At 46.6% G+C, this 26,435-nt stretch overlaps 2 protein-coding genes across 2 annotated transcripts in view; one reads left to right on the top strand and one right to left on the bottom strand.

Annotated features, from left to right (window-relative positions):
• Window positions 1–1,212: 1,212 nt before the first annotated feature.
• Window positions 1,213–5,646, top strand: pccb (propionyl-CoA carboxylase subunit beta). Its single transcript, XM_012827932.3, has 15 exons — window positions 1,213–1,500; window positions 1,621–1,740; window positions 2,188–2,256; window positions 2,357–2,413; window positions 2,600–2,713; window positions 2,855–2,965; window positions 3,115–3,223; window positions 3,487–3,607; window positions 3,762–3,843; window positions 3,930–4,053; window positions 4,207–4,314; window positions 4,502–4,602; window positions 4,694–4,792; window positions 5,035–5,134; window positions 5,294–5,646. The coding sequence occupies exons 1-15, from the start codon at window positions 1,258–1,260 to the stop codon at window positions 5,413–5,415; spliced, it is 1,680 nt and encodes a 559-aa protein (XP_012683386.1). The 5' UTR covers window positions 1,213–1,257; the 3' UTR covers window positions 5,416–5,646.
• The window catches only part of stag1a (stromal antigen 1a), a 42,185-nt gene continuing 21,396 nt past the window's right edge, over window positions 5,647–26,435 (bottom strand). The window contains exons 2-34 of the mRNA XM_031562852.2: window positions 20,779–21,042; window positions 20,150–20,267; window positions 19,649–19,804; window positions 18,324–18,420; window positions 18,142–18,218; window positions 17,822–18,026; window positions 17,294–17,445; window positions 17,113–17,186; window positions 16,783–16,906; window positions 16,538–16,636; window positions 16,340–16,419; window positions 15,929–16,036; window positions 15,024–15,138; window positions 14,541–14,658; window positions 14,201–14,304; window positions 13,791–13,883; window positions 13,607–13,696; window positions 13,211–13,414; window positions 12,099–12,169; window positions 11,829–11,916; window positions 11,427–11,507; window positions 11,139–11,231; window positions 10,775–10,949; window positions 10,128–10,267; window positions 9,910–10,011; window positions 9,523–9,671; window positions 9,268–9,396; window positions 8,826–9,031; window positions 8,384–8,555; window positions 8,134–8,247; window positions 7,614–7,728; window positions 7,258–7,338; window positions 5,647–7,107 (exon numbers count right to left, since the gene is read on the bottom strand). Of these exons, the coding sequence (XP_031418712.1) occupies window positions 7,084–7,107; window positions 7,258–7,338; window positions 7,614–7,728; window positions 8,134–8,247; window positions 8,384–8,555; window positions 8,826–9,031; window positions 9,268–9,396; window positions 9,523–9,671; window positions 9,910–10,011; window positions 10,128–10,267; window positions 10,775–10,949; window positions 11,139–11,231; window positions 11,427–11,507; window positions 11,829–11,916; window positions 12,099–12,169; window positions 13,211–13,414; window positions 13,607–13,696; window positions 13,791–13,883; window positions 14,201–14,304; window positions 14,541–14,658; window positions 15,024–15,138; window positions 15,929–16,036; window positions 16,340–16,419; window positions 16,538–16,636; window positions 16,783–16,906; window positions 17,113–17,186; window positions 17,294–17,445; window positions 17,822–18,026; window positions 18,142–18,218; window positions 18,324–18,420; window positions 19,649–19,804; window positions 20,150–20,267; window positions 20,779–20,807 (3,783 nt within the window). The 5' untranslated portion in view covers window positions 20,808–21,042 and the 3' untranslated portion in view covers window positions 5,647–7,083. The remainder of the gene's footprint in view (window positions 7,108–7,257; window positions 7,339–7,613; window positions 7,729–8,133; window positions 8,248–8,383; window positions 8,556–8,825; window positions 9,032–9,267; window positions 9,397–9,522; window positions 9,672–9,909; window positions 10,012–10,127; window positions 10,268–10,774; window positions 10,950–11,138; window positions 11,232–11,426; window positions 11,508–11,828; window positions 11,917–12,098; window positions 12,170–13,210; window positions 13,415–13,606; window positions 13,697–13,790; window positions 13,884–14,200; window positions 14,305–14,540; window positions 14,659–15,023; window positions 15,139–15,928; window positions 16,037–16,339; window positions 16,420–16,537; window positions 16,637–16,782; window positions 16,907–17,112; window positions 17,187–17,293; window positions 17,446–17,821; window positions 18,027–18,141; window positions 18,219–18,323; window positions 18,421–19,648; window positions 19,805–20,149; window positions 20,268–20,778; window positions 21,043–26,435) is intronic.

Genomic DNA, 26,435 nt, shown 5'->3' on the forward strand with positions numbered 1-26,435 from the left:
GCTTGACTACACTGAACGGAGAACTTCCAGTAACTGCAATTTTACACCAATGGTCTACAACCCAAAACGAACAGTCAGATTTACATACATTGCCTCCTACCCTCCTTCACTCCTTCCATCTTTCCACCAAGAAGGAATTTACTTGGCTGAACAGAACAATACATATTTCACTGAGCACTGAGCAAGTCAGAATTGATCATATCACTGTATCATCTGGCAAACCATAGGAGAACACTACATTATCTATTAATGACTCCTTCAGTTTCGAACGTTAGGCACACCTGATTGTTTTGACAGTCAGGGCCGTCAGGGTCAGATTGAGACAAGTAGAGGAAGATCCGGTCTGCAGACAGAAATTCTTGTCGCACTGTTGCTACCAGGCAAGATATATTTTCTCTCCTCATCTCTATTTTAACATTGCCTATAAATCACGCGCCTCAAATGACTAGAGAGCATCCATTGTTATTTACAGCATACCTTTGCACTGATTTGACACATGCCACATTTCCACTCAGCAGTAGCCTGGCCTAGGCAATAGCATTGGTGTGGCGGTCATTATGAAGAATAGGCTGTATGCTGGGAAAATGAGCAATATTTTCAAGAAAGGTTCCTGCGGCAATCATGCAGGTTCAGTAGGTTACAGCATGGCAAGAAATTATTTCAGTGTTGCAATACTGTTCTCTGCTGGTGGAAATAAGAAATTACATCAAGTCAAAGTAAAGCCTGAGAAGTTGTCTTTAAACATTTTATTCATTTGCAAATCACAAAGAAATCACAAGTTGGATGAAGATGATATGAGTATGGCACTAGATTGCCAAAATTGGATGGAGATTGGATTGATAGATAGATAGATAGATTGATTGATTGATTGATTTTATAATACACCTGCGACAGAATTTAAAAGCGTGCAAATAGCTGAAGCCTTAACTTTTTGCCTTGGCGATTAAACTGATAGGCCTGATGTCATAGTGTTCACACAAAGGGGGGCGTTGTTGAAACCGACCACTCAGAGGACTACAAAACTGGTAGCTGTGAACTGTAGTTTTTAAAAAATATATCCATCAAGAGATAGCATACACATGTCAAGTTTGTCGCGAAAGAAGGTGGAGATCACTACCCTGCTTGATACATATATCCCGCCCTCTTCAAATGTAAGCATTATGATTGGTCAAAAAGAGTTAATGCATAACCATGATTGGCTCAGTCATTCATGACATCTGTTTTGCCCTACCCCGGACGACTGGGTTCACGGGCAAGATGGCAATGGCGGCGCTCACAGCAGTACGGTGTTCCCGTGGGTTGCTGAATGGCTTTAAAGTTTCATTTCAGACCTTGACACAAGCAAAGAATGGGACAGCTGCAGCTATCAGGTCAGACCTCTTGCGCCATTCAAGATGTTATTCTGTCGCTCATCTCTCGGTTCAAGAGCGCATCGAAAAGAAACGAAGCGCAGCGCTTGTTGGAGGAGGTCAGATGAGAATTGATGCACAACACAAAAGGGCAAGTTAAACTTTTGTCAGAAATGCTAAATTTACTCTTGCAATATTTGCAGCGTAACCTGAATGGAACGGTTTAAGTAGCCTATTAACATCATTGGCACGTCTTTTGCTTTCCCAACAGGGTAAATTGACAGCAAGAGAGAGAGTTGAACTACTGCTAGATAAGGACTCTTTCGTCGAATATGATATGTTTGTCGAACACAGATGCTCAGATTTCGGGATGGAGGCAGATAACAATAAGGTTTGACTCTTCAACTGTAGACCTGCATGCTTTGTTCACCTGCTACATTGAAAAATGTCTGTGTCTTGTTTCATATCTCTAGTGAAGCCTATCAGAGAATGTCATCAGAGCAACTTGTATGTGTTTTGTTGTGGATGACATCGGCAGGAACACAATGCTTTCTAGATGAAATCGGGAATACCCACATTTAAAACGAACCTTACATGCACACTGAGGTCTAAATACATCACATTTCCTTCATCTTGACTGTTATTGGAGAAAAGTTTGGAGCTTAGGCCTAATTGTTTGGGCTGTCAAGGGACCGGGATCAAGGGGAGTCTGTAGATTGTTCTGACCTCATTTTGATTCAATGTGTCTTCCCCTTAATAACAACACACACACACACACACAATGTGGTGGCCAGTTTGTCTGAACTGTTGATGAACCCTTCCTTCATCTTCTGTGCAGTACCCCGGGGACAGTGTCGTGACGGGACAGGGTAGGATCAATGGCAGGCTGGTGTATGTATTCAGTCAGGTAAGTTCAAAATGGCGTGGACACGTGTTGATTTCTGTATGTGTATATGTCTCTGCTTAGTTCTTCATGTGTCTCATTGTATTGCTGTCTTCACTGACAGGATTTCACGGTTTTTGGAGGAAGTCTCTCAGGAGCTCATGCCCAGAAGATCTGTAAGGTGACTGCTGTCAAAAGATTTGAGTGCTTTCATGGTGTTGTTGAATCACTGTGGTGTCAAGGGACCTTCGGCTATGGTCCACGTTGGAAGATTTCTGTTTGCCTATACTAAGGTCATTACAGACACGTGAAACTGTGACTGAAGGCTGTTCTTGCTTTCTAAATCTTCCTTGTTCTGTTGTCATAGGTCATGGACCAGGCGATGATGGTGGGGGCCCCTGTGATCGGCCTCAATGACTCAGGTGGCGCCCGCATTCAGGAGGGAGTGGAGTCTCTGGCTGGATATGCAGATATCTTCCTGGTAAAGTGTTTCAAGGGCAGCTGGATTTGAAGTCATTAAAGGTTCAAAGTGTTCATCTGTTGCCACTGAGAATTTACTTCTAACCTCTCTCTCTCTCTCTCTCTCTCTCTCTCTCTCTCTCTCTCTCTCTCTCTCATATAGAGGAATGTAATGGCTTCAGGCGTAGTCCCTCAGATCTCCCTCATCATGGGTCCTTGTGCTGGAGGAGCTGTCTATTCACCTGCATTGACCGACTTCACTTTCATGGTGAAGGTGAGAATCTGCCTAAAGAAACCGAGAGTGTAGATACTGAGTAGATCCTCCGTATGTAATGTCCACTGTTCTGAGCATTTGAGTAAAGTCACTCTGACCACAGGATCACCAGGACCAGACTGATCAGTTTTGTCTTTGCTCTGATCCAGGACACGTCGTATCTGTTCATTACGGGGCCGGATGTAGTGAAGTCTGTGACCAATGAGGACGTGACGCAGGAGGAGCTTGGAGGGGCGAAGACTCACACTGCTGTGTCCGGTGGGTGTCTCAGACCACGGCCCACTGGACTTACAGTTGGGGGCCTTTTTTAAAAAAAATGGGTTCTGCCAAAACTGAAGTGAAGAAACATTGATTGTTGCCATTGAATTCAAAGGGCTCCATTCATATGTGTGAACCCACATCATGAGTGAGTGTGGTATTGTTCTTGTGGCTACAGCTGTACTCGCCCTGCCATCTGCTCACTGTTTTGCTTGCTTGGTTACACCTGAGAATAACACATCCATATGCTGTGACATTTCCAGGTGTCGCTCACAAGGCCTTTGAGAATGATATCGATGCACTGCTGAACCTCAGGGAGTTCTTTAACTTCCTCCCATTGAGCAATAAGGACGCTTCTCCCGTCATGGAATGCCACGACCCCAGGTATTTCTGCTCTCATGTTGTGTTCTTAGAATTTACCAGTCAGATCCTGTACCTTTTAGAAAAATGGCATTAGGATTATCAGTATAGGAACAAAATGCTTTTTTTTGTTACAAATGAATACCGTTTGCCAAGAAGTATTTTCCGCTTTCTCCAGTGATCGTCTTGTCCCTGGCCTTGATACAGTTGTTCCCTCTGAAACCACTAAAGCCTATGACATGCTGGACATCATTCAGGCAGTATGTATTGCTTTAACACTGAAAAGTGCAGACCAGCTTTGCCCCAAAGGATGGCACTGACAACTCTTTGTTTGTTTTCTGTTTAGACTGTGGATGAAAGGGAATTTTTTGAAATCATGCCAAACTACGCCAAAAACATTGTTGTGGGGTTTGCCAGGATGAATGGACGCACCGTGGGTATTGTAGGCAACCAGCCTAAGGTGGCCTCAGGTTTGTCATCAATGAGAATGAACATTTCCTGCAGTAATATACTGCGATTATTATGTTTAATATTTACCACAGTGATATTGATGCTGGTGTAGTCTCATTGTCTCTTGCTCTACATTTGTGTGACTGGCCACTGGTTCTGCATCCAAACCTCAGGCTGTCTGGATATCAACTCTTCAGTGAAAGGGGCTCGCTTTGTGCGCTTCTGTGATGCCTTCAACATTCCAATTATCACCTTTGTGGATGTGCCTGGATTTTTGCCAGGTATTTGCAGGGTCATTCATCCTTGCTATTTTATGTATTTATTTATTTATTTGTGTTGGTTTGTTTATTTATGTTTGTATTCTGTTTGTTGTGAATTATTTACTGTGCATTGGTGTCCTGTACAGTCATACTTTTTTTGTTATGTCAGAAATATAGATGCATACTGATGCATGCTGTGATTTCACAGGCACATCTCAGGAATACGGAGGCATCATCAGACATGGAGCAAAACTGCTCTTTGCATTCGCAGAGGCAACTGTTCCCAAAATCACCATCATCACCAGAAAGGTGTGTTGAGCGTGAATAAAAGCTTGTCACTGACGAGCCTGATGTCCTGGTGTGATGTGACTGATGTCCTTGTGTTGTGTGTTGACTGAAGGCCTATGGAGGTGCGTATGATGTCATGAGCTCCAAACATCTCCGAGGAGACGTGAACTACGCCTGGCCATCTGCTGAAGTAGCAGTGATGGGTGCCAAGGTAACGGAGGCGGCTCAAAACAGTGAATGTGTACTGCGCTGCTGTAGTTCAATAGATAGAGCAAAGAATAAACAAACATCTTTGTTATTCAAAATAAATTCAAAACACACCTTTCAGCACACTGTGTTTACTTTCAGCTCATATCCTGTCATACTGAGCATAGCTCTACAGTATTTCAAAAAGAAAATCTGGTGTTGTTCCACAATCTTATCTCAAAAGCCATTGTCGTGGTATCTGTTTAGGGTGCTGTGCAGATCATCTTCAGGGGAAAGGCGAACCAGGCGGAGGCTGAAGCCGAATATGTGGAGAAGTTTGCCAACCCTTTCCCTGCAGCTGTCAGAGGTACTGTTTACACCACCCCAAAGCCTCACTCGTTACACCACCCCAGAGCCTTGCTGTTTACACCACCCCAAAGCCTCACTGTCCCATGATATCTATGCTCTTATGGCTATGGCAGTAATGCTCTCCTCTTTTAATCATTTTTTTTCTTTTGTTTCTCAGGTTTTGTTGACGACATCATTCAGCCCTCAACCACCAGAAAGAGGATCTGCCGAGACCTGGAGGTCTTGGCCAGTAAGAAGCAAAGCAACCCATGGAAAAAACATGCCAACATTCCCTTGTAAAGCTGTCTGTCTGGTCTAATTGTTTATGTGTGTGTGCAGTTTTGTTCTTTTAGATAAAGTAGGATTAAGATCTATAATGTTATACCAGTTATCCAAAGATAACTGTGCCTTACCTTCAGAAGAACTTTTCTACACGGTGTTGAAATTAGGAAATCTAGTTCGCCCACAGTCCTGTGTAGTGTGACCCTTTGGGTTTATTGATTGAGAATAAACACAACACTAAAAAAAAAATATGATTATATGTTTTATTAAAAAAGTGACTTTCTATTAGTCCACAGAAAAAAAAAATCAGAACAGTTTCCATTAAAAGGGAAAGTGATACATCAGCTCTAAGTTGTACAAAAAAAACACTTTTTATATTGAAAATGTACAATTTACAGGGTTACTAGCAAAACCAATCAGGGAGCACAAGGGATAGAAAAAAGGAGGTCGACATGGAACACCTGGGAGGTATGATATGACACCGACAGTAAGTTTCTCTTTAATATAGGACCATAAAGCACTTAGACAATGTGGCAACTGATGAGCTTCAACCATGCTTTAATTATTGTAGCCTTTCACTTTTGAATTCCACTTAGTAAGTCTCCACAACATACTTTTTTTTTCTTTTTTTTTTTTTGCCTTTGTAGCAACCCAGTCCTGTTTCTGATATGGGTATGACATGAAGGTTGTCCACAATTTGGCAACAATGTACATCCAAACAGACCTGTACAAACATCTGACAAAACTCACTAAAATTCAAAAATTCATACTAAAAGCTACAGATTCAAAATATTGTTTTTAGGCATCATATGTTTTTTTTCTCTATAAGGTTTTAAAAAGCCAAAATACATGATTTGTGGTGGTATTTGGACATCCTCAGGCTGTTATCGAAGGCCTGAGTTTTTGGAATGAATTTATCCGGGTGGAGTTTCCAATACTGACTGCTGATTTTGCTTAGTTATCACCCTCACTGACTTCGATGCTGGCCAGTACAGTGAGTGCCTATGCCAAAAACCAGCCTTGTGTATGATCTGTAGACCTCCATGGTGGCCTGAAGATAGCTGTGTTATCTGTCTGAAGCATACGGTCAAAGAAAATGGAGAGAATGGCTAAGAAAGATTTCCCATTAGATTCAGTTCCATGAAGAGCCATGGATGCCTGTGACCTGATAGAAAACCACACCACAGTTAACTGTACAGTGTGCCTACACAGTGAGGAGCTAAAACATAAATATGTACATCTTTAAAATGTGGGACCATACATTCCTATGAGATAAAAGCGTACCACAATGTAAACCCAATCCAGTGTGAATCACCTTAGCTGAGAGTGTGATGGTGCGACCAGGCAGGATCTCAAAGTGACCCCCAGATACGTCCCCCCACCCCCCTTTACCATTCTTTTCAGATTTAGTTTTGTCACATAGTTTGAAATCCCCTATTTAGCAATAACACTCTTCCGGTATACTGTTCATAGGAAATGAGGCACCGTCATTCTGAAACGGTAACATCTTGGCACCACACAAGTCTCTATTCCCCCCCCTTCCTCCTCCTCCTCCACTTCCTCCACTTCCTCCTCGCCCGTCACTGGATGAACAGGCACCATCTGGATCTTTGACAAGTGCAGGGTCCCTGGGGATTCCAAAGGGGTTTCATTTTCTGCCGTCTCCTCATCTCGGCGCGTGGCACTTCAGAACATGGGCATCGTGAAACCCTAGAGGGAGAGGTTTGAGGTTTTCAATATTTGTTCGCTTACCGTTCGCGAGTCATGCAGCCGCGTTAAAACATGTTAATAGAGTTAGGAACATTAAGGCTTTTCCGGTAATCAGTAATTTAGTATCGGATATCAGGATTAGTTGCTTACTGATTCATCCTCAATCATAGCCGCTGAGTCGAAGAAGTCTGGTCTCAACTCTGCGCGTTCACGTCTGTTCCTCGATGGAGGCTGAAGCGAAAGGGAATAAAAGGGTTATTTCAGCCCAAATCAGATTGAAGAGGATGATTCATTCAAGGCCGTTTCAGTCTTCCCTACACAACTTCAGCTCTTTCACCTTAACTTTGAGAAGCTCAAAAAAACACGTTATGCAAGCGCACACTTGCTGGCTTTGTTGAGAGCTTTTGTTGACGTGATTCGCTAAGGGTTGAATCCTTGGGATAGGGGCATCTATTTTCTGATGCAAATGCATACGCAAGAGCGGTGCTTTAAAACATAATACCCACCAAGTCAATGACCATAGTGTCCTCGAACTCCTCGTTCATGTCCTCCAGCTGCCCACGCGATGACATCATGACGTCCTCAAAAATGGGCTCGGCGTCATCCTCCATGAGGCCGCGTCTGTCGGGTGAAGAACGCAAACACGACCCTCTCACAAACAAGCGTATTCAACACGTCAAGTGGCCATCATCGACATCAGCAAACACTTGCTATCTTTCTTTTGTTAATTTGCTAGACAGCAGATCGTTATCACCTCAGTGTATTAACAAGAGATGAAGAGATCTGTGTGGAATTTGCCACAGCAATACTGTCCTGTGCTGACATTTATTCATTTAACGAACACCTTTATCCAAAAACGACTCATGATATAATACAGACACACGGTATGATGAGCACGTGTGCTCCCTGGACATCCAACACATGACCTTGGTGATGGGCTCCCTGCGCTGACAGCTGAGCTCCAGGATCATGATGGGCTGCTACACCTGTTTTGTAGAGCTGTTTTGTGTGAAGGCGGTGACTTACACTGTCTGCCGTACCCCTCCGCTGCGGGCCTTCATGTAGTTCATGGCCGTGCGGTCCTTCCTGCCCACCTCCTCCAGCTTCTGCTGGCCCAGCCACGACATCTGCATCTGAGGACTAGTACACACACACACACACACACACACACACACACTCATTAACAGGAGCTTTACGCATTACTTTATGCTTTAGGGAATTCTAAGTTCTACGCCCCACTGGACTGAGTATGGTGGTTCAGGTATGTGGCCCTTACTTGTGGACGAAGTCTGATTCGGAGCCGGGCTCGGAGTCCTGGTCGGGCATGTGCTCGGCGGCCTGCCGCGGGTTCTCCCTCAGCACGGTGGAGGTGAGCTGGGGCGTCTGCAGCGCCCCGGGGGTCTGCAGCGAGTCGTTGCGCAACATCCACGAGCCTTCCATGCTCTCCTCTGGAACAACCCACAGGAGGGATCATCATCATCATCATCATCATCATCAGCACGCAACAGCTCATTACAACACCAAACGACTGAGTCAAAGAGTACACGGTACAAGTAACAAATACAAAATGGTCGAATTTGGGTATAACTTCAAGTTGCAAGTGATAGTGATAAGGTGACATTTGTTTGTGATAAAGATAAAAAAAATGAAGTGATCAGATCTGGAGATAATCCTTCTGTCTTTGCTTCCCTCTTTCCCTATCCATCTCCCCAGCTCACCCTCGATGCGTTTCTTGTTGATCGCCGGCCGGCCCTTCTTGCTTCGTATGGAGCCGGCCTTGCTGCTGCTGCTCCCGCTGGTGACGGACATGCGGTCCTCGTCTCCGCCCGTCAGCAGCGAGTTACGATAGGAGATGAGCGGCAGCCACACGTCCTCGCGCCTCTCCATCATCTGCTCCGTCAGGAACTTCTCCAGGTACGAGTGTCTACGGAGAGACCGGAGGGACAAAATTCACACACACAGTCCTCTCTCCCAGAGTGCAAATATACCACAGTTACACATTCAAGTCAACCATAAGGATGGGATAATACACACACACACACACACACACACACACACACACACACACACACACACACACACACACACACACACACACACACACACACACACACACACACACACACACACACACATCAGAAGAATGCGGTAAATACATACACTGTTTTCTTGTCTTGTCGAAGCAGCTTAGAAGAGAATTCACTCAGCACTTCTAGGAAAGCCAGATTAGTAGGGGGGCACTCTGCCCCTTTGGGATTCTGGTACTTGAAGGCAAACTCTATTCCATCCCTGTGAACAGAAGCACCCCAGAAGCATCCATCAGACCACATGCAATCCATCTCACAGTGAACCATTCCAATGGCCAACTCCAGAACGGGCCTCGCTCGCTCAGAACCAAAAGTTTGCTCGTCTTACTTGTGCAGCGTGGCCACGGCCTCGCGGGTCTTGATCTGGTCCAGGCCGAAGGTGAGGGCGAAGCGGCGGGCCAGCTCCTTGATGCCGCTGACGTGGGATGACGTCCGGTCCAGGTTGGGGCCCTGGTCCTGGAGGAGCTCATTAAAGAGCTGGAGAACAGGGGCAAACGAGCTAGTTAACACTCACCCCCCCCCAGAGAGAAGGGCAAGAAGGCATCTAACCGACCTGACCTAAACAGCCAGCATGTACACAGTAGAAGCTGTGCAAAAGGATCATGTGGATTGATTGGAGATATAATTTGCTACTGGTGAACTGGAGGTTAGGGTCAGAGGTCGGAAGTCATCTCATTATATTTTCCGTAAAGAGAACCCCTTCGAGGGCACTGACCTGCTGCAGGCTGAGGATGAGGGTCTTTGCACACTGGATCTTATCCGTCTGCCTGGTCTTGCTCAGAGTCTCCTTAATGATGTCACCGTAGTCGTTATAATACTGCAAAAGAACAGACATGGTTTCTGAGCCTTTAGTATGGCCAGTGGACGCTATGAGCAATCTTTTACATTTTCCTCTGATTGTTTGGCTCTCTTTTCATAGCTAGTGCCGTGTACCTTCATATAGTGTTTGAAGATATCTGCCGCTGCAGGCATGTCTACTATGTCAAAGATGATGAGTTTGCTGAAAGCAGCCAGCAAGTTCCTCCTCTTGTGTAAGGCCTCAATCTTATTCGCTTCATCCTCTTCATCACCCTCTGAACATTGCAGAATAACAGATAATCAAGCCAGGGATGATTTATGACAGTGTGACACTTTAAACCAGTGGGAGTTGGTTTATGCCATGTATTACATGTTTTTGTGATTATGTAATGTCATTGCACAAAAAGTAGGTGTAATTAGGCTAAGTTACATAAAATAAATGGATGGTTATTTAAAATGATTTTTTAAATTTTATCCTTCATGTACTGTAAGTTTTTAAATATATTTGAAATGATTTTTAAGAAACTGTTAAGAAAATAATGTTACTAGACCAAAGTCAACCAGAGACTACATTTTAACGTAATCTGACCCAACCCTGTTAGCCATATGATTCTGTGAAAATAAGTGAAGTGATTTAGTCTATCTATTTAATCTAGTGAAGTGATTTAGTCTATCTATTTAGTCGAGTGTAGTGATTTAGGATACATCTGAGATTGGAGCTTAGTGTTGCTCCTGGAGCGGCTGTAGGCCACGCTCCGCGCAGGGGAAGCAGGGGAGCGTACCCATGCTCTGGTTCTCGTCGTCCTGGTCGATGAAGACGTGGTCCAGCACGAAGTTGAGCAGCTCGTTCTGCAGGTTGCTGTCGGGGTTGAACACCAGCGGCTGCAGCGCCTCCCGGCTGCCCGAGGTCAGCTGGTGGCTGAAGATCATCAGCAGGTCACAGAGCAGCATGAACGCCTGAGCGAGAGGAGGGGAGATATCAGCAGACAAGTCTGACAGACAACATGGATGTCCTAAAAAACAAATATACTCACACACACACACACACAAACACAAAGACAAACACAGACAAACAAACAAACACACAAAGACAGCTGTGGAGGATAGAAAAAACTTAATTCTGCACATATTTGGCAGATGTTTTACCTGCTCCCGGACTGGAGTGTTGACATTGGATAAACACTGCTGGCAAACTGCCAGGAAGGACTTGCACACTCTCCTCAGGGCAACCAGATCATCCTGCACGCACGAAACACGGATCAGGATATTTCACACGTAACACAACCTTCTCCCACTTTCACCTTTAGCCAGCCCACTAGAGACAGCACAGCAGGCCTTAAGGGGAGGGGCCTCTATCCCTCTGTGTCGTGAAAACACACCGATACAGAGCACTGGACTGTGGCCAAGTTTGTTTGTGTTTGCAATGCTTCACACCTTGGAAGGAGAGCCATCTGTGATCTTCACCAGCTGCCAGAGGATGGAGTAATGGGAGCACTGCAACGCCTGCACGGCAATCTGGGGGAGCAAAAGAAAACGTTGACATCAGATCGGCACACAAGTGACGGCGTCGTATTTACAGATAGCGCTAATGATGAGGCCGCTGTCTCTCGCTCGGCTGCCAAAGCTAGCAGGAACCTCGGGCGATCTCATCAGTCTCTGCCCGGACGAGAGAGACACGAGCTGGCAGAGGCCAATGGAGAAACAGCGTGGCAGGCACACTGAATCATACCTAATGATGATGGCGCCAGGCTGCATGAATATGCTGCTGCTGCTGAGAGTTTTTTTTTTTTGAAGTGCAGAACAAGGACACGAGACGTTGTTCATCTCTCCCCTCACCTGCTCTGGCATGGAGCCCTGTTCGATGCCGGTCTTCAGCAGTCTGTAGCAGTTCCCAAACAGATCCCATCTGGTCAAGTCATGGGCACTGAAGCAAACCAATAGGAAAGGTTATTATTCTGGGGACACATGGACTAGATTGATGGGGGGGGGGGGGGGGGGGGCAAAGGAGAAGGAGGGGAGAGGTTCTTATTCTGGCGACACATGGACTGGACTGATTGGGGGGGGGAGTGGGGTGACCAGAGGAGAAAGGAGGGCAGAGGTTCTTACTTGTGAAAGGCTGTGAGTCTTTTGAGTGTGGAGAGCACATTGTAGATGTCATCGTCATCTGCCTCCTCCCCCTGAAACCGACACACAGCTTGAGTTTGGTGAGTCACACTCATACTTATACAGACAATACAGGGGGGGGGGGTAGGACAAACAGCACACGAGTAAAAAAAAACAAAGCAAAAACATGTGTGAGGAGTAAGGGGTGTGAATGATTCAGGCCCGATGACTCATTCTGCACCACATGCTCAAGTGTGCCCGTTCTTTTATTCATAAACTGCTGCCTTTGATGCCCATTCGCAGCGTCACGTCTCCACACAAACACAGCACCCCTGTGCACAGACACTTTCATGCATTGACGTTTATAGAGGCTGGCATTTGAAAGGATCAATACTGCCTGCTATTGCAGTAGAGGGAAAGAGAGTGCGTGCCGAGTTTGCCCTTAAAAGGATGAAAGGGTTCTGCTGTACGCCCGCATCATGTTAAATGAAATCTCTGGCCTGTCTGGGCAGCAGAGCCGCCGCTCATGAAAGACTGTTTACACACCGGAGAGCTTTCACTCTACAAGCTGCTCACTTTTGTTGCTTCAGAACTTTTATCGAACAGCAGATAATTCTCATTGACATTCTTTTGACGAAGCCCAGTGGCATAGCCACATTGCTATTGTATATATTATGGTCCTGTCCACCTTCCAGTTAACCCCACTTGCACATTTCACTCGGTGAGAGTACAATCTACGTGCATAACATTGTATTCCATGATTAGAACAAACATGCAAGTCAGTGTTATGAATCGTGTTACACGGAGATACCAGATCCATGTTCTGATGCGATTTGACTCGATGACTAAAAAACTAAAAATCCATCCAATGTCAAAACAATTCTGCTCCCCCAATCTACAGATTAACATATTTAACACCATATCTGTTGCTTCAGTTAGTGAGCCCTGTATTAACTTAGGGTGTGATGTCATGATGTGAGTGATAGGCATGGCTTGTTCCCCACACATTCCCTGCCCTGCCCTATCAGCATTAATAACGACAGGGAAAGGTCATACATCTTTCAGACCCTGTATATATAGTATGTTCAGACACACACACACACACACACACACACCTCCTGCAGCAGGTCCTCCACGGAGTGGCTGAAGCGGTCGCACATCTCGTCGATGAGCTGGCTGCGGGCGATGTCCACGCGGTTCATGATGGTGTACTCCTCGCTGCACAGGATGCTGTAGGTCTTACTGCAGGCCTCCAGCACGTCCGTCTCCGTGTGCTTCTCCACCACAAACTTCGTCTGCTTCAGCAGGGCGTCCAGGTGCTACACACACACACGAACACACACACACACACACACACACACACACACAATCATCAGTACAAACAAAAAAGAGCAGTTTATCTTCCTACCCACGTCTTAAATTATATTGCTATATCCCTTTATAATGTCAGGATAGCAAAACCTCCCAACACCCTCATAACTAATTCTGTAACAGTAGTGCCTGAGCCTGACCTTCTCCATGCGTCCAGCACTGTACACATCCAGGTCAAAGAACTGGGGGATCTGCAGGAGGTTGCCCACCTTCTCCGAATCTGTCTGGTACTGAGGCAAAACAGACAGAAATAAAGGTTCAGGCATTTGTGTCTCACGAAAAAGGTTAATGAAAAAACAAATAAACACAAGCTCCGAGCCCAACCTTGGACAGCAGCATGGGCAGAGCCATGATGAAGTGCTCAGTCAGCTTGTTTTTGTCATCGATCTGAGTCTTCCTCTCTTTGGCCGTCAGCACCTGCACACACAAAACAGGCTCGTCACTGTCAGGCCAACAGGGATTCACTGACGCGGGCTGATGTGTAAACACAAGCCCCCCGTAGCTTGGAGCGATGCCCTGATGACGTCCTCTTTTCCCTCTTTATCATTCTCAACGTGCCATCTCCTCCGCCGGACGTCATGAAAGGCTTCATAAGATAAGAGAGGAAATGACCGCTCCCTACCGCCACCCGTTGGCTGACTCACTGGCCGCCTGGTGTGAGCTGTGCCTGTGGCTGGGATATGAATGGGGGGGTGGGGGTGGAGGGTTGAGCTGTGATGGACAGGGGCCCTTACCCTTTTCCCTGTGCCTCTCCCCACGGGCGGGTGGGCCTCTGCGGCCTGCCGGATGGTGCAGACTGTCAGCTCGATCAGAGCATTCTCCTGCCTGTCAGACAGCACTGAGAGTTGAGGGGGAGAGGGAGATGGAAGAAATTGAGAGAATACACAATTGAGTATTAATATTCAGTGTCTCCAGTTGCCGGCAATCAGCTACAGCCCCTATGGTTGTTTCTGTGCTAAAATACACGTGGGGTCCTGTCAGGCTGAGGCCAATCAGTGCATGCGGTGCATGCTGTGCGTGCGTGCTGTGGGGGGGGGAGACGTGAGTGATGTTAGTGAGCTGAGTGCTGCTTACCCTCCTCTCCCTGCACAGGCTCCTCCAGCAGCAGCTCCGTCATGCACTCCCAGTCCTTCAGCAGCTCCTGTGAGCTCTCCCACAGGCTGTCCACCAGGTAGGCCGCGTGCTCGTGCAGCTGGGGAGCACAACACAGGTACGTGAATACAAACACATGCACACACACACCACACACACACACACACACACATGCACACACACATGCACACACACACCACACACACACACACAGGCAAGAATACCAATAGAATATAACACAGAATATAATATAACATAACACTGAATAAAATATAATATAATATAATATAACATATATTAGTAATTTCAGTCATGACAAACAAAATATGAATTGTAAACTGCAGCGTGATTATCCTTCTCTGCATGATGTTCCTAAGCAAAAATCCCCTGCTCTGATCAGGCCCTGTGAATGTGCACTGCGTCTGCGGGAGGCGCGCGGTGGCCTCCGGGTCAGTGTGTGCGCACCTCACTCTCGAGGAAGAAGAGCACCAGCATCCTGAGGAGGTTCCCATTGGGGCTGCTGCGCCCGCGCCTCTTGGCCAGGGCCTCCTCCGCCTGCGGGTCGTGCCTGCTGAAGAGCCTGGGGAGCGCAGGCACACAGGCACACAGGCACACACACACACCAACCACACACACACACACACACACACACACACACACACACACACACCCACACACACACCACACACCACACACACACACACACACACACACACACACACACACACACACACACACACACACCACACACACACACGCGCACCAACCACACACCAACCACACACACGCACACCACACACACACACACACACACACACACACACACACACACCACACACCCACACACACCACACACCCACACACACACACACACACACACACCACACACACACCACACACACCACACACACACACACACACACACACACACACACACACACACACACACACACACACACACACAGGTGTGAGGTGAGAGGTGACACAAGACTCACATCTCCAAAACAGCCAAACATGATGGTTGTTGATTTATTAATAAACAGCAGATGGGAAGTAGACAGGATGCTATACGGTACACTACTGCCACCAAGTGAACAGTAAGGGTAGTACATCCATGTGTCAGCATTTGACAACTGCTATTAATTAGCAGTTAATACAATTCATTTCAAATCACTACCAGCTTTGTTTAAGAAATTGAGCAATCATTTTCTAAAGTGACAAGGACGGGAAAACATAAAATTTCGTTAATGTTATAGTGAAATAACATCAGTACAGGAGGCCCAAGCCAATAAATAAACATAATCTAATTAACCGAGAGGATAGAGGAATGTGGTTGCCATGGTAAGGGAGTGAACAGCAGTCTCACTCACTTGCGGTGGAGGAACTCCCCGGCTGCCACTGCCACAGGCCGATGGGCCGAGTACACCAGGTGGTAAACATTCTCACAGTCCTCATTGGACAACGCGTCCTCACTCCCCCTGAGGAGACAGGTCCACCCAGTTAGACACTATGCTCAATGGAGAAGGCAATGCAGGACATTTTAGAAACGATTCCAAAGATGGCTTCACAAAGACAAAGTAATTTCTCTCCTCTCATTCACAGTTAGTGTCCTTGTTGCCTAAGGCGTCCCAAGCTTCACCATGAATAACCTTCTCATACACACATGCAGAGTCTACGGAGCGACACAGTAGACAAGACAATGGCAATATGAACACACTCCACGGGTCATAGACACAGGACATAAACACAGAGATAGCCGCAACAGGCTGGAGGATACTCACTGCAGGATTAGTGTGACCAATCGGATGGCCTCGACGGCCACGTCATACTCTTTGTCCAGGGTCATTGACACAATACGGTCCTGTGGAAAATGTTCCAGTTGTGATGTAACAAGAATTCAATGTAACAGGAATGCAATTAAATGACAGAATAGATGTTCAGACTGTGATGTGTGATGTAATGCAATCTTCAGACTGTACCTTGAACCTGTTTGTGAAGAGTTCCAGCTTAGGAAAGAGCTCTCGGTTCGTGTACAGGTTCTGGAGGGCCTTCAAACATTTCAATCGCACCTCTCCTTGCTAGGGAAAAAAAAGCATAATCATTTCCACAGAAGTAGCCAGAATGCATTTAAGCCAATTTTTTGAGAGGTTATTCTGCAGATGAATCAGTCTGGAAAAGCTGATAAGCTTCTCAAACAATAAATGGCAGAGTTTATTTAGCGTACCCGATCATGTAATGTCCATCCCACATATTTTAGGTAGCTGTCATTCAGGAAGGCATCACTATACATCTTCATCCACACACCAATCTCCTCAATACAAATGGCTCTGATTTCAGCTATGGCATCCCTGAAAAAGAGTAACCATTTACATTTACATTTAGTCATTTAGCAGACGCTTTTATCCAAACAAAGGAGAGAATAATGGACATTAGCCTTTAACAATCAACATTAACAATTAACATTAATCAAGAGTAACAAACATTATTATTGTCAAGTTATTGCCACTTGTCTATCCACACTGACCAAACAAGCATCAGCAGGTTCCAGACATACCTGTAGCGATGAACGAAAATACCCTTGAAGATTGAGTTCATCATGTTCTCGATTTCGTCCTGGTTTTCTTGAAGCTGTGGGAAAATACAATAGTACACTATTACCACAAGGACGCCTGTCTGCTATAACAACGCCGGCCAGCCTGGCTGATGAAGAGAGAAGATTCCGGGCCCTGCAGTACCTCCTTCCTCTTCTGCAGCAGCAGCTCCAGCTTCTCGTTGGCCCGCTTGCCCACCATCTTGTTGCGCTCGGCCTCGTACTGCCGCTGCGTGTTGTCCTGGTGGATGCTGAGGTTCAGCGCCACGTTCACCAGCGCCGTCATCAGCTTCATGGCTGCAGGGAGACACGGTCCACAGAGCTCAGGCCTCAGGCCTCAACCAGGAGATCCATGACTCATTCGGTCCAGTAATGTGCAACATGAACGCCCTAACTTCATTAAAATACTCTCGTTATGTTTTGATGATGACCACACTCGTCGCCAGACCCACTATAAAGAGGCACCAAAACCGTTTTTGGCAGCTCAAGCATAGTTTACATGGAGCATCTGGGGCCAGTCTATCACTTCCCTGCTTCGTACTGTCTGGTTCTTGGACTGCCAAAGACACAGATAACGTTTAGAACCTATGGGATCCTGTCTGAACGTCCCTTATAGTCCCATCACCCTACCCATGGGCTTATAGTCCCATCACCCTACCCATGGGCGCCTCACCTGCCAGTGTGCTGGTGTGCCTGAAGGCTCGGACCTGCGAGTCAGACAGGCCGGTGAGCAGCGAGATGACCGTGTCCATCATGTACTCGTCGTAGATGATGCTGTACTGGCACTGCCGGATCAGAACCCCGATGAACTCGCAGAAGTTGTAGCGGAACTTCTTCCACAGAGGACCAGGCATGGTGAGGGGGTAGTCACCGCTGTCCTGTGGGGGGGGCAATTTCAATGGGGGCATTTCACAGAATGAGGGACTGACTGGGTGGCAAAGTCACATATGTTTGTGATTCCACTTGGGAAACATTTACTCTAATACACTGTACCTCATCAAATTCCTCTGTCATTTTACGGATGATCTCAGCATTTTGCATGTTACGGAACATCTCAATTCGTACAGTACCTGGTTGGACACAGAAAGTTTTAAATGAAAAAAAAAAAAACATCCAGAATATTCAATATATATTTTTTGGAAACTAGCATAGGGTAATAAAAAAGAAAATAATACCTTTACATCCTGAACACTGTATAAAGAAGTTAATCAGGTCTAGGAGAGCAAGATCTCTATCTTGCTTGTAGGACTCAATCCAGTCATCAACGACAGACTGAAAGAACATACAAAGAACAGATAGCTTATTGATACATTAGAGAACAGCTTTTAGTGGGAAGCCATTGCTCAACATTCTTAACCAATGCCTGCACATTCCCAGCGTCTGTTTATTTCATTTCTTGTCTTGAGTGCGAGAGGCTTGCCACTGCTTTTCTGTCTTATTCCTGATCATAGTCTCTGGGCTGGGTCTGCCAGTGGGAGCTCAATCATGTTGTCAGAGCATCCTGTTGCCTGCTGTGCTCCTGCTGTTTGTGTTGCTATATCATCTGTCCCACTGCTGTTCGTGCCTACAGGCTCTCCAGCCAAGAGCCGCGAAATATCAACAACAACTGCACTCCCCAGCAACACAACTGCACACCCCAGAAACACAACCACAATTAGTTTTTGGTAAACTAAACATCTATTTAACCTCTGGCAGTTTACTGCTAACCTCTGTTCCATTTCAGGTCACTCACTGGACTTGAACTGCTTAAATGCCGATACAACTGGAAAAATGGTGGTGTTGTTAATCTTTTGAGCGGTGGTGTCTTAAGTGAGATTGTCTCAGCTACACGGAGAAGCTCGATGCACTTCTCTTCAGTGAAAGTCACTGCCAAGGATAACAAGTGTGGGGGCAATATAGTACGACAGGCTGGCAGACCTGTGTATGTGTCCGTGTCAGGTGTGCAGTTGTGTTGATGGTTAAAAAACTAAATCAAGTAAATCAAGCCCTGAAAGTTGATGCGAAATATTTCTACAGGTGCTGCGACTTGTTGATCAGGAAGAGATCCAGCAGACCCAAAGCCACAACAGAATAAGAAGACGAGTTTCTGAGAGTCAACAGCTTGCATGACAGGCTGGTCACAAGACAACAGCTTCAAGCACAGCTTAACCGTGGTCGTAAGTGGAAGTAAGCAAAAAGTTTCAACTGTGAAGAAAGGACTGTGTGCCGCAGGTTGGACAGGTGGCAGTAAGAAAGCCATTGCTAACATGGTAAAAATGTTAACTTCTGCAACAGTGTTGGGAAGAAATCCGAACAATATTTGAATTCCATTGCAGAGAAAATGCCATGAACGTGTTCAGCTGTTATATGTACTACTTTGATGAGTCAAAAATGTAGATGAAATTGTGTTAAACAGAACAGATTTGTTAAGTAAAAAAAAAAATACAACATTTGTGAGACTAACCAAATTTGTTAAGTAAAAAATTAAACATTAGAAACATCTTATAGCCCTCGGCTGTACCTGCATGGCACTCTTGCCCAGCTTCACCACCTCGAACAGCGTGACCGGGTCGCCCCCCTCTCCGTTGTGCTGTGCCAACCCGTTAGCCTTCCTGCCGCGTGGCGGCCCCATCTGGCCCTTCTCTATGGGCGACTTCCGAGGTTTCTTATTGGCCGCCTGAAAGTGGGAGAGGAGCCAGAACAGGACACTCAATAAAACACAAAGCTAACGCTAACGCTAACGCATGCTGGGAGCATTTTTTTTTATTTACATTTTACATTTAGCAGATGCTTTTGTCCAAAACGACGTACAAGGGAGAGAACAGTCAAGCGACGAGCAATAGAGACCTAGCGTAACAATAAATACTATTTTACATAAGAAATAGAAATAGAAAAAAAAGTGCAGATGTGTAAGTGCAAGTTATGAATAATGAAGTGTCCGGTGCAACACAACAGTGTTGACCGAGCAGGTAATCAGAGGCAGCCCCTGTGAGGAAACCCCAGTGTTGCATGCTTGACGTACCGGAGGTCTGCCAGGCCTGCCCCTCTTCTTCTTGCCCTTGACCTCGGGTTCGTCCAGCTCGCTCACACTCATGCTCAGGCTCACGGTCTCCGCCTGGCCCGACTCGTTGGAGGAGTCTCTGCAAAGCCCACACAACAGGGATGGCATCCAAGTTCGCACGCAGATATATAAATATTAACACACACATAACTACACAGACACCCATGGAGGAACCGAGACGTGGCACTAGACACCTACAATCATGACGTGGGTGTATTAACATGGCTGAAATATGGCCTTTTTGTGTGTGTCTGAATCATTTACAAACATCAAACAACAAACAACAACAACAACATATTACAACATATCCAGAATATGTTCAGCCATTTGCACATAAAAGCAAAAAACACAGAAATGAGAAAACAAAATGTCATCATGGAGCCTATGTCCTATAACACATCTCACATAAAATATTTGACTGCATGCAGAGGAACCACCAATAAGAGTCAGTGCTTGTGCGCGCCTGATAAACGTTTGTGTGTGTGTGTGTGTGTGTGTGTGTGTGTGTGTGTGTGTTTAAATTAAATTAAATCTGGTGGATGAGCGATCAGCAGTGCCCTCTCCCTGGGGGGAAAGCCTGTGAGACTCACTGCAGGACTGGGAGTTCAGAGGTGATCATGATGCCTGGGGGGGAGTGGAGTCTGCTCTCAGAGAAGGCCTCTCTCACTGGGTCTGCAGGAACAGCGTGGCGCGTCACGGCTCGGCACGGCACGCCGGCTGGTTGTTGTGAAGGGGCCTCTGTTTGCCCAAGACAGCCCCCCGCAGGCGTGAGGTTTCTCTCCCGCCTCTCAGTGCTGAGGACGATACCGACACAAACAGCCGTCTTCCCCTTCACCACAGGTTCATGCCATAAACTGAGAGAAGAGAAAAACAAAACCACAACAAAGACAGATGTTCAGTCAGATAAGCTTTCTCCAATTAGACATGCTGTGTGTTGTCTGTTACCTACAGAGAAAACTAAACAGGCTAGGGCTCCTCTAAATAACACCGTATAGACCGAAACCTATTATTCTATTCGTAGTTTATGAATAATTTTACAAAACATACTGATGGGGTCTCTGTTGATACAAATTAAAGTGCAACACGTGGTACGTCACCTGCACAATCTACTGAGCCATTGATTTAATAAAAAGGTACAAAATGAACAGAGCACAACAGAACAATGATATCATTTCTGGAATACTAAAAACAAAGTGTTCTGAGCCTGTCACTCAGACAGAAACATGCAGAAAGGAGTAAGGGACTGATGCTGACACCAACTGGCCATTATATGAACTGCAGCACATCACTGAGAGAGATGTCACACACTGCAGGAAAGAACTACAAGGAAAGTAAAAAAAATATGTGTGGATGTAATGCATACAATTACAGTATATTTTGACAACAAATATTAAGCAGCCAAAAGAGATATCCGCTGCTTGACAAAGTGTGCTTTGCTACCATTGAATTACTAAAGTTTACTAAAGGAGTGATGATTGCTTACTTTGTTAAACCGACAGTAAGCAACTTAAACCAAATACAAAATTATTCGTAAAATAAAAAGAACAAGTGCAGTTCTGTTAATTAGACATCTATATTTTCTCATGTCTCATGTAGTGCTGGGAGCTTATTCAGGCGCACCGTTTTGCTTTACCACTAGGGGCAGTATCAACCATGAAGTATTCCACCCCCAGTGAATATGGAACAGCATCATTAAAGGAGTCCCAAATGGACATAAGAGCCCCTTTTAAAAACTACTTTAATCAGTCATTAGGTCTAATGTGCTACTTCCCACACCCGTGGGCCTGCTTTGGCCACTGATATCAGATCAGCGTGGCGGCTCAGTCTGACTGAGAGCAGAACTGTGCCTGGACAACAGTAGGGGGCAGGCTAAGAAAGTTTTCATTCAAATGTCAGCCCAGCACTGAGACTCACACAAGACCAAAGGCAGAAAAGTGCATCTGCCAGTCCCTGCCTGTTTTCCCCTGTGTCTCCCCATAGAGTTTCCAGTGAGCTTCAAACACAAAGGCAGCAACTGAGAGAACACACACAGTGTTAACACGCACACACGCACAGGCTGTTAATTGTTAAAACTAGCCAGAGCTGAATGAAGGAAATTAACTGGAGAGGATGACTCAGACTGATTCAAACTTTAGCCAGAACCAGGCAGAACAGAGCCAATAAATGAGATACTTTAACGTCCCGGGGCCCAAGGCCCACACAGGCAGCACTGAGGGGGACGGTGACTGTCACATAACCGTTGAGGTTTTCTTTCCCCCCCACTCCCTCGTCCTTTCCCTGATCCCTTCTCTGTGCAGCCTGCCTGCTGGTGCTGAGGCTCAGCCCCTTTGGCCTGCCACTAGATGGCTGTACACTGTAGGTGGAAAAGTTTGGAGCACTTGGCTCTCCAGGTGTCGGCTAGTGAGAGGCTTCAGTCTGGAGGTCTAGATGGGCTCCTGTCTGCGGCGACTGTAGCACACAGCACCAGAATACCAACGACGAGCCGCAGCAGCAGCAGCAGCAGCAGCAGCAGCAGCAGCAGCAGCAGCCAGCCTGTGGGCTCTGAGGGGACCTTCATTCAGATGGGCAGGGGGGACACGTGGATCACATGAAACCTGACACCATACACTGCCACCGCCACATCTTTGCTTTCTGCGTAAGAGTGAGGGAGAGGAAGGGGTGGGGGTAGGTGTGTGTGTGTGTGTGTGTGTGTGTGTGTGTGTGTGTGTGTGTGTGTGTGTGTGTGTGTGTGTGCGGTGGGGCTGAAAGAGAAAGGAACAAAAAAGTGTGAAAGGAGGGAGAGAAGCAGTCAGGAAAAGGAAGGAGGGGTAGAGACGGGAGAGTGGGGAAGAAGCAGAGAGCTGTGTGTGTGTGTGTGTGTGTGTGTGTGTGTGTGTGTGTGTGTGTGTGTGTGTGTGTGCTGCCTCCTGCTGAGCTGAGACTTGCTCTCTCTCTCTTTCTCCTCGCCTGACAGCAGCAGATGAGCAGACAAAGGGCTCAGATGACGGCCTGTTGCCGTAACGCCCCGTCACCTCTCTCCCTGCCTGTCGCATGAGGACAGGGCTGCAGTACCCCCCCCCCCCCAAGAGCCACTCTCCTCTTGGGCCACTGTCAGCCACAGGCAACGCTAAATGGCTGAGGGAAGGGCACACGTCAAACACAAACACACACACACACCCGCACAGAGCAGAGAACGGCATGACAATATTTAGATTACAGGAGAAAAACTCAATCCTGTTTGGAGTCTGACTGATGGCATTGTTTGGGAGTCATTCACCGACGGGGGGAGGCAGGAGTGACACAGAGAGAAGAATAGTCAGGAAGAGAGAAAGTGAAAGAAGAAAGTCTTTATATAAACATGGACACATGCGCCTGCATTCATGTGTGTGTGTGTGTGTGTGTGTGTGTGTGTCAGCATGCGGGAGTGCGCATGCTTTTTTGTGTGTGTGGGGTTGACGCACAACTGCTTTCTTGAGAGGCACGTGTGTGTGTGTGTGTGTGGGGGGGGTTAACGCACAACTGCTTTCTTGACAGGCACGTGTGTGTGTGTGTGTGTGTGTGTGTGTGTGTGTGTGTGTGTGTGTGTGTGTGTATGTGTGTGTACTGACGCCAGGGTTGCAGTGCAGGGTTGACTCAGAGCTCGTTGTTATGACTCATGCCTGTGGCTCGCTGCAGGTTCCACTACCCACCTCAGGCAGGAGCCGACTGACACACTCACTCAGACGCTAGACACTGGCTGACGCCGCCGATGACGCAGGGCACTGGAAGGGGGTGCGTACGGGGGCCCCAGAGGAGCCGGAGTATGGAGAAGAAGCGGAAGGAGCAGACGTCAGCAGACAGGAAGGCCCACACAAAGACAGCAGGACGTAAACGCAAATAAGACTCCTCCTTTCAGAATGTCTCTCCAGCTTTTTAGGAGATGGCAAAGAAGCAAAGAGTTTCTACACACCTTCCACACCAGAAAGAAGTGTATCAATATGTAGCCTACTGAGTTATAAAGGCAGAGGACACCACCACAGTCCGCACGCACACACACGCATGCACACATAAGCGCGCGCGCGCACACACACACACACACACACACACACACACACACACACACACACACACACACACACACACACACACACACACATACACACACACAGTCTAAATTTCCACTGGGTTTCCTGTATGATGTTTCAGGCTGTCCTTTACTGCCTTCACTGGGGGAAGATCATGTAGCGCTATCGTCTTCATGTCTCAGATGTCACATGATCTTGAACATAACAGGACTGTTGAACCCAGCAGGTTTTACAGTACCACTGAGACTAACAGCAGAGGAGGGAACAGCAGTCTTCACATGCACTGGTTAAGAGAAATACAGCTTTTAAGTACTCCTGACGATGTAATATGATTTTATCTGACACATAAATGCCCTACCACTCACAGGAACCAACCTTACTTTGTCTTAGCCACTAAATTAAGGATGGGGTTATGATTTGTTCTTGGAGGCTCGAGGAAGAGTGTCAGATGCTGCTAGGTGCCAGGACTAAACGCCAGCCAAGCAAAGGGGGGCAGATTTTGTTATTGATCACAAGCTCAGTGTGAACGTCAGACACTGTGAACTGGAGGGAAACTCTTCAGAAAGTCCCACGGCACCTCAACCCTGTGGCGCGCCTGATGGCAGCCCTGAAGGAGGCACTGCAGTACACACACACACACACACACACACACACACACACACACACACACACACACACACACACACACACACACACACACACACACTCTCAACCTGCACAGCAAGACTTCACAGCTACGCGAGATCCCAATCTCGTCCCTCTCCAGCGCAACTGGAGCCTGTGGAAAATCCCATTAAACATAAATAGTTCACCTGACACACAGAAGCACACAGGGCTGTCTGCGGTAACTGAAGTGCAGTATTATGCGGACCACACTGAATGACAGAAAACTTCGTAACAAATGCCTTTTTATTTCTCCCATATGCCAGGCTCGCATTAGCGCCCGGCTGAGTAAAGGGGTGTGTGTCTAGCTGGCGGTATTGACAGGTGCGGGGTGTGATGTAACACAGTGATGTAACTATGGCTGGGGTTTGGAGGGGGTGACGAGGCTTCATGGGTGTTGGTTCAGTTACTGCCAGAGCTTGTGGGTTGTTTTTTGCCCCTCTCAGATGTAGCCTCAGACCAGAATGTGTCTCTTCCAAATTGGCATTCAAGCTCTCAATACAGCCTCAGAGGTCTGATTTCCAGCAGATATTCCCTGATGCCTTTATTTTGCCCTACAGAAATGCTCTTACACAACAGAGAACAGCAATAACAACACTGCTCTCCATCCACAGTACTACATCATTAATCCTCTATGCACCCCTTCCAATCATTGCTATGTCAACATAAACATGAATACTCTTCTAAGGATCACAGAGGTCTGGTTCCAACAACCGGCTTATATTGGGACAGGAGCGTTCAGCTGAACTAACCCTTCAACCAGAAACCTGTATCTGCGTGGAGATGATAACCTACTCTGACCCAGTGGGAGACTCAACATAACCATGTCCCTTGAGCCTGAGTCAATGAGGGAAAACAACACAGATCACATGGTTGACTTCCCTTCCTTTGACAGCCTTGTTGTGTGTCTCTGACACTCAGACTCGCACACATGGCTGGTCAGGGAGGGGGGGAGGTGGAGGAGGAGGAACGGGGGGGGGGAGTGTGTCAGTTAGGAGAGAGAAAAAAAGGTCACTGAAACCAGAGGAGAATCACAGGGCCGATCCATTCATCGACACTTCAGTGGCACAGCATTGAAATCGTTATCCTGCACTCAAAAGGCTGCAGCACTCTGCGTTCTATTTGGAGATGGGTCTGTGTTGGAATGCGTGTTCTGAAAACACCACCAAGTTTTTTTCAGAGCATGGGGGCATGAAAATATGCAATCACATTGCACTTTTTCTTGCAACTCTTTTGCAATGTTCAGTACATCCTGCACCAAAGTTTGGCCAAGCTTCAGGATGTACTGAACATTGCAAAAGAGTTGCAAGAAAAAGTGCAATGTGATTGCGCAACAACAGCTGCAGAGGAGCAATAACAGTAACTGCACAGATCAAAGCAGTGCACAGGACATTGTGACAGCATTGTGTCGAACGATACAAGAAGACACATTTATGGATAAAGAGACATCTGTCATCATTACATTACCATCGTCATTCAACATCATTCAGCATGTCCTTACAGGGATAAGGGTGCACACATATAATAATAATAATAATAAT

Source organism: Clupea harengus, chromosome 25, assembly GCF_900700415.2.
Source record: "Clupea harengus chromosome 25, Ch_v2.0.2, whole genome shotgun sequence".
Classification (NCBI taxonomy): domain Eukaryota; kingdom Metazoa; phylum Chordata; class Actinopteri; order Clupeiformes; family Clupeidae; genus Clupea; species Clupea harengus.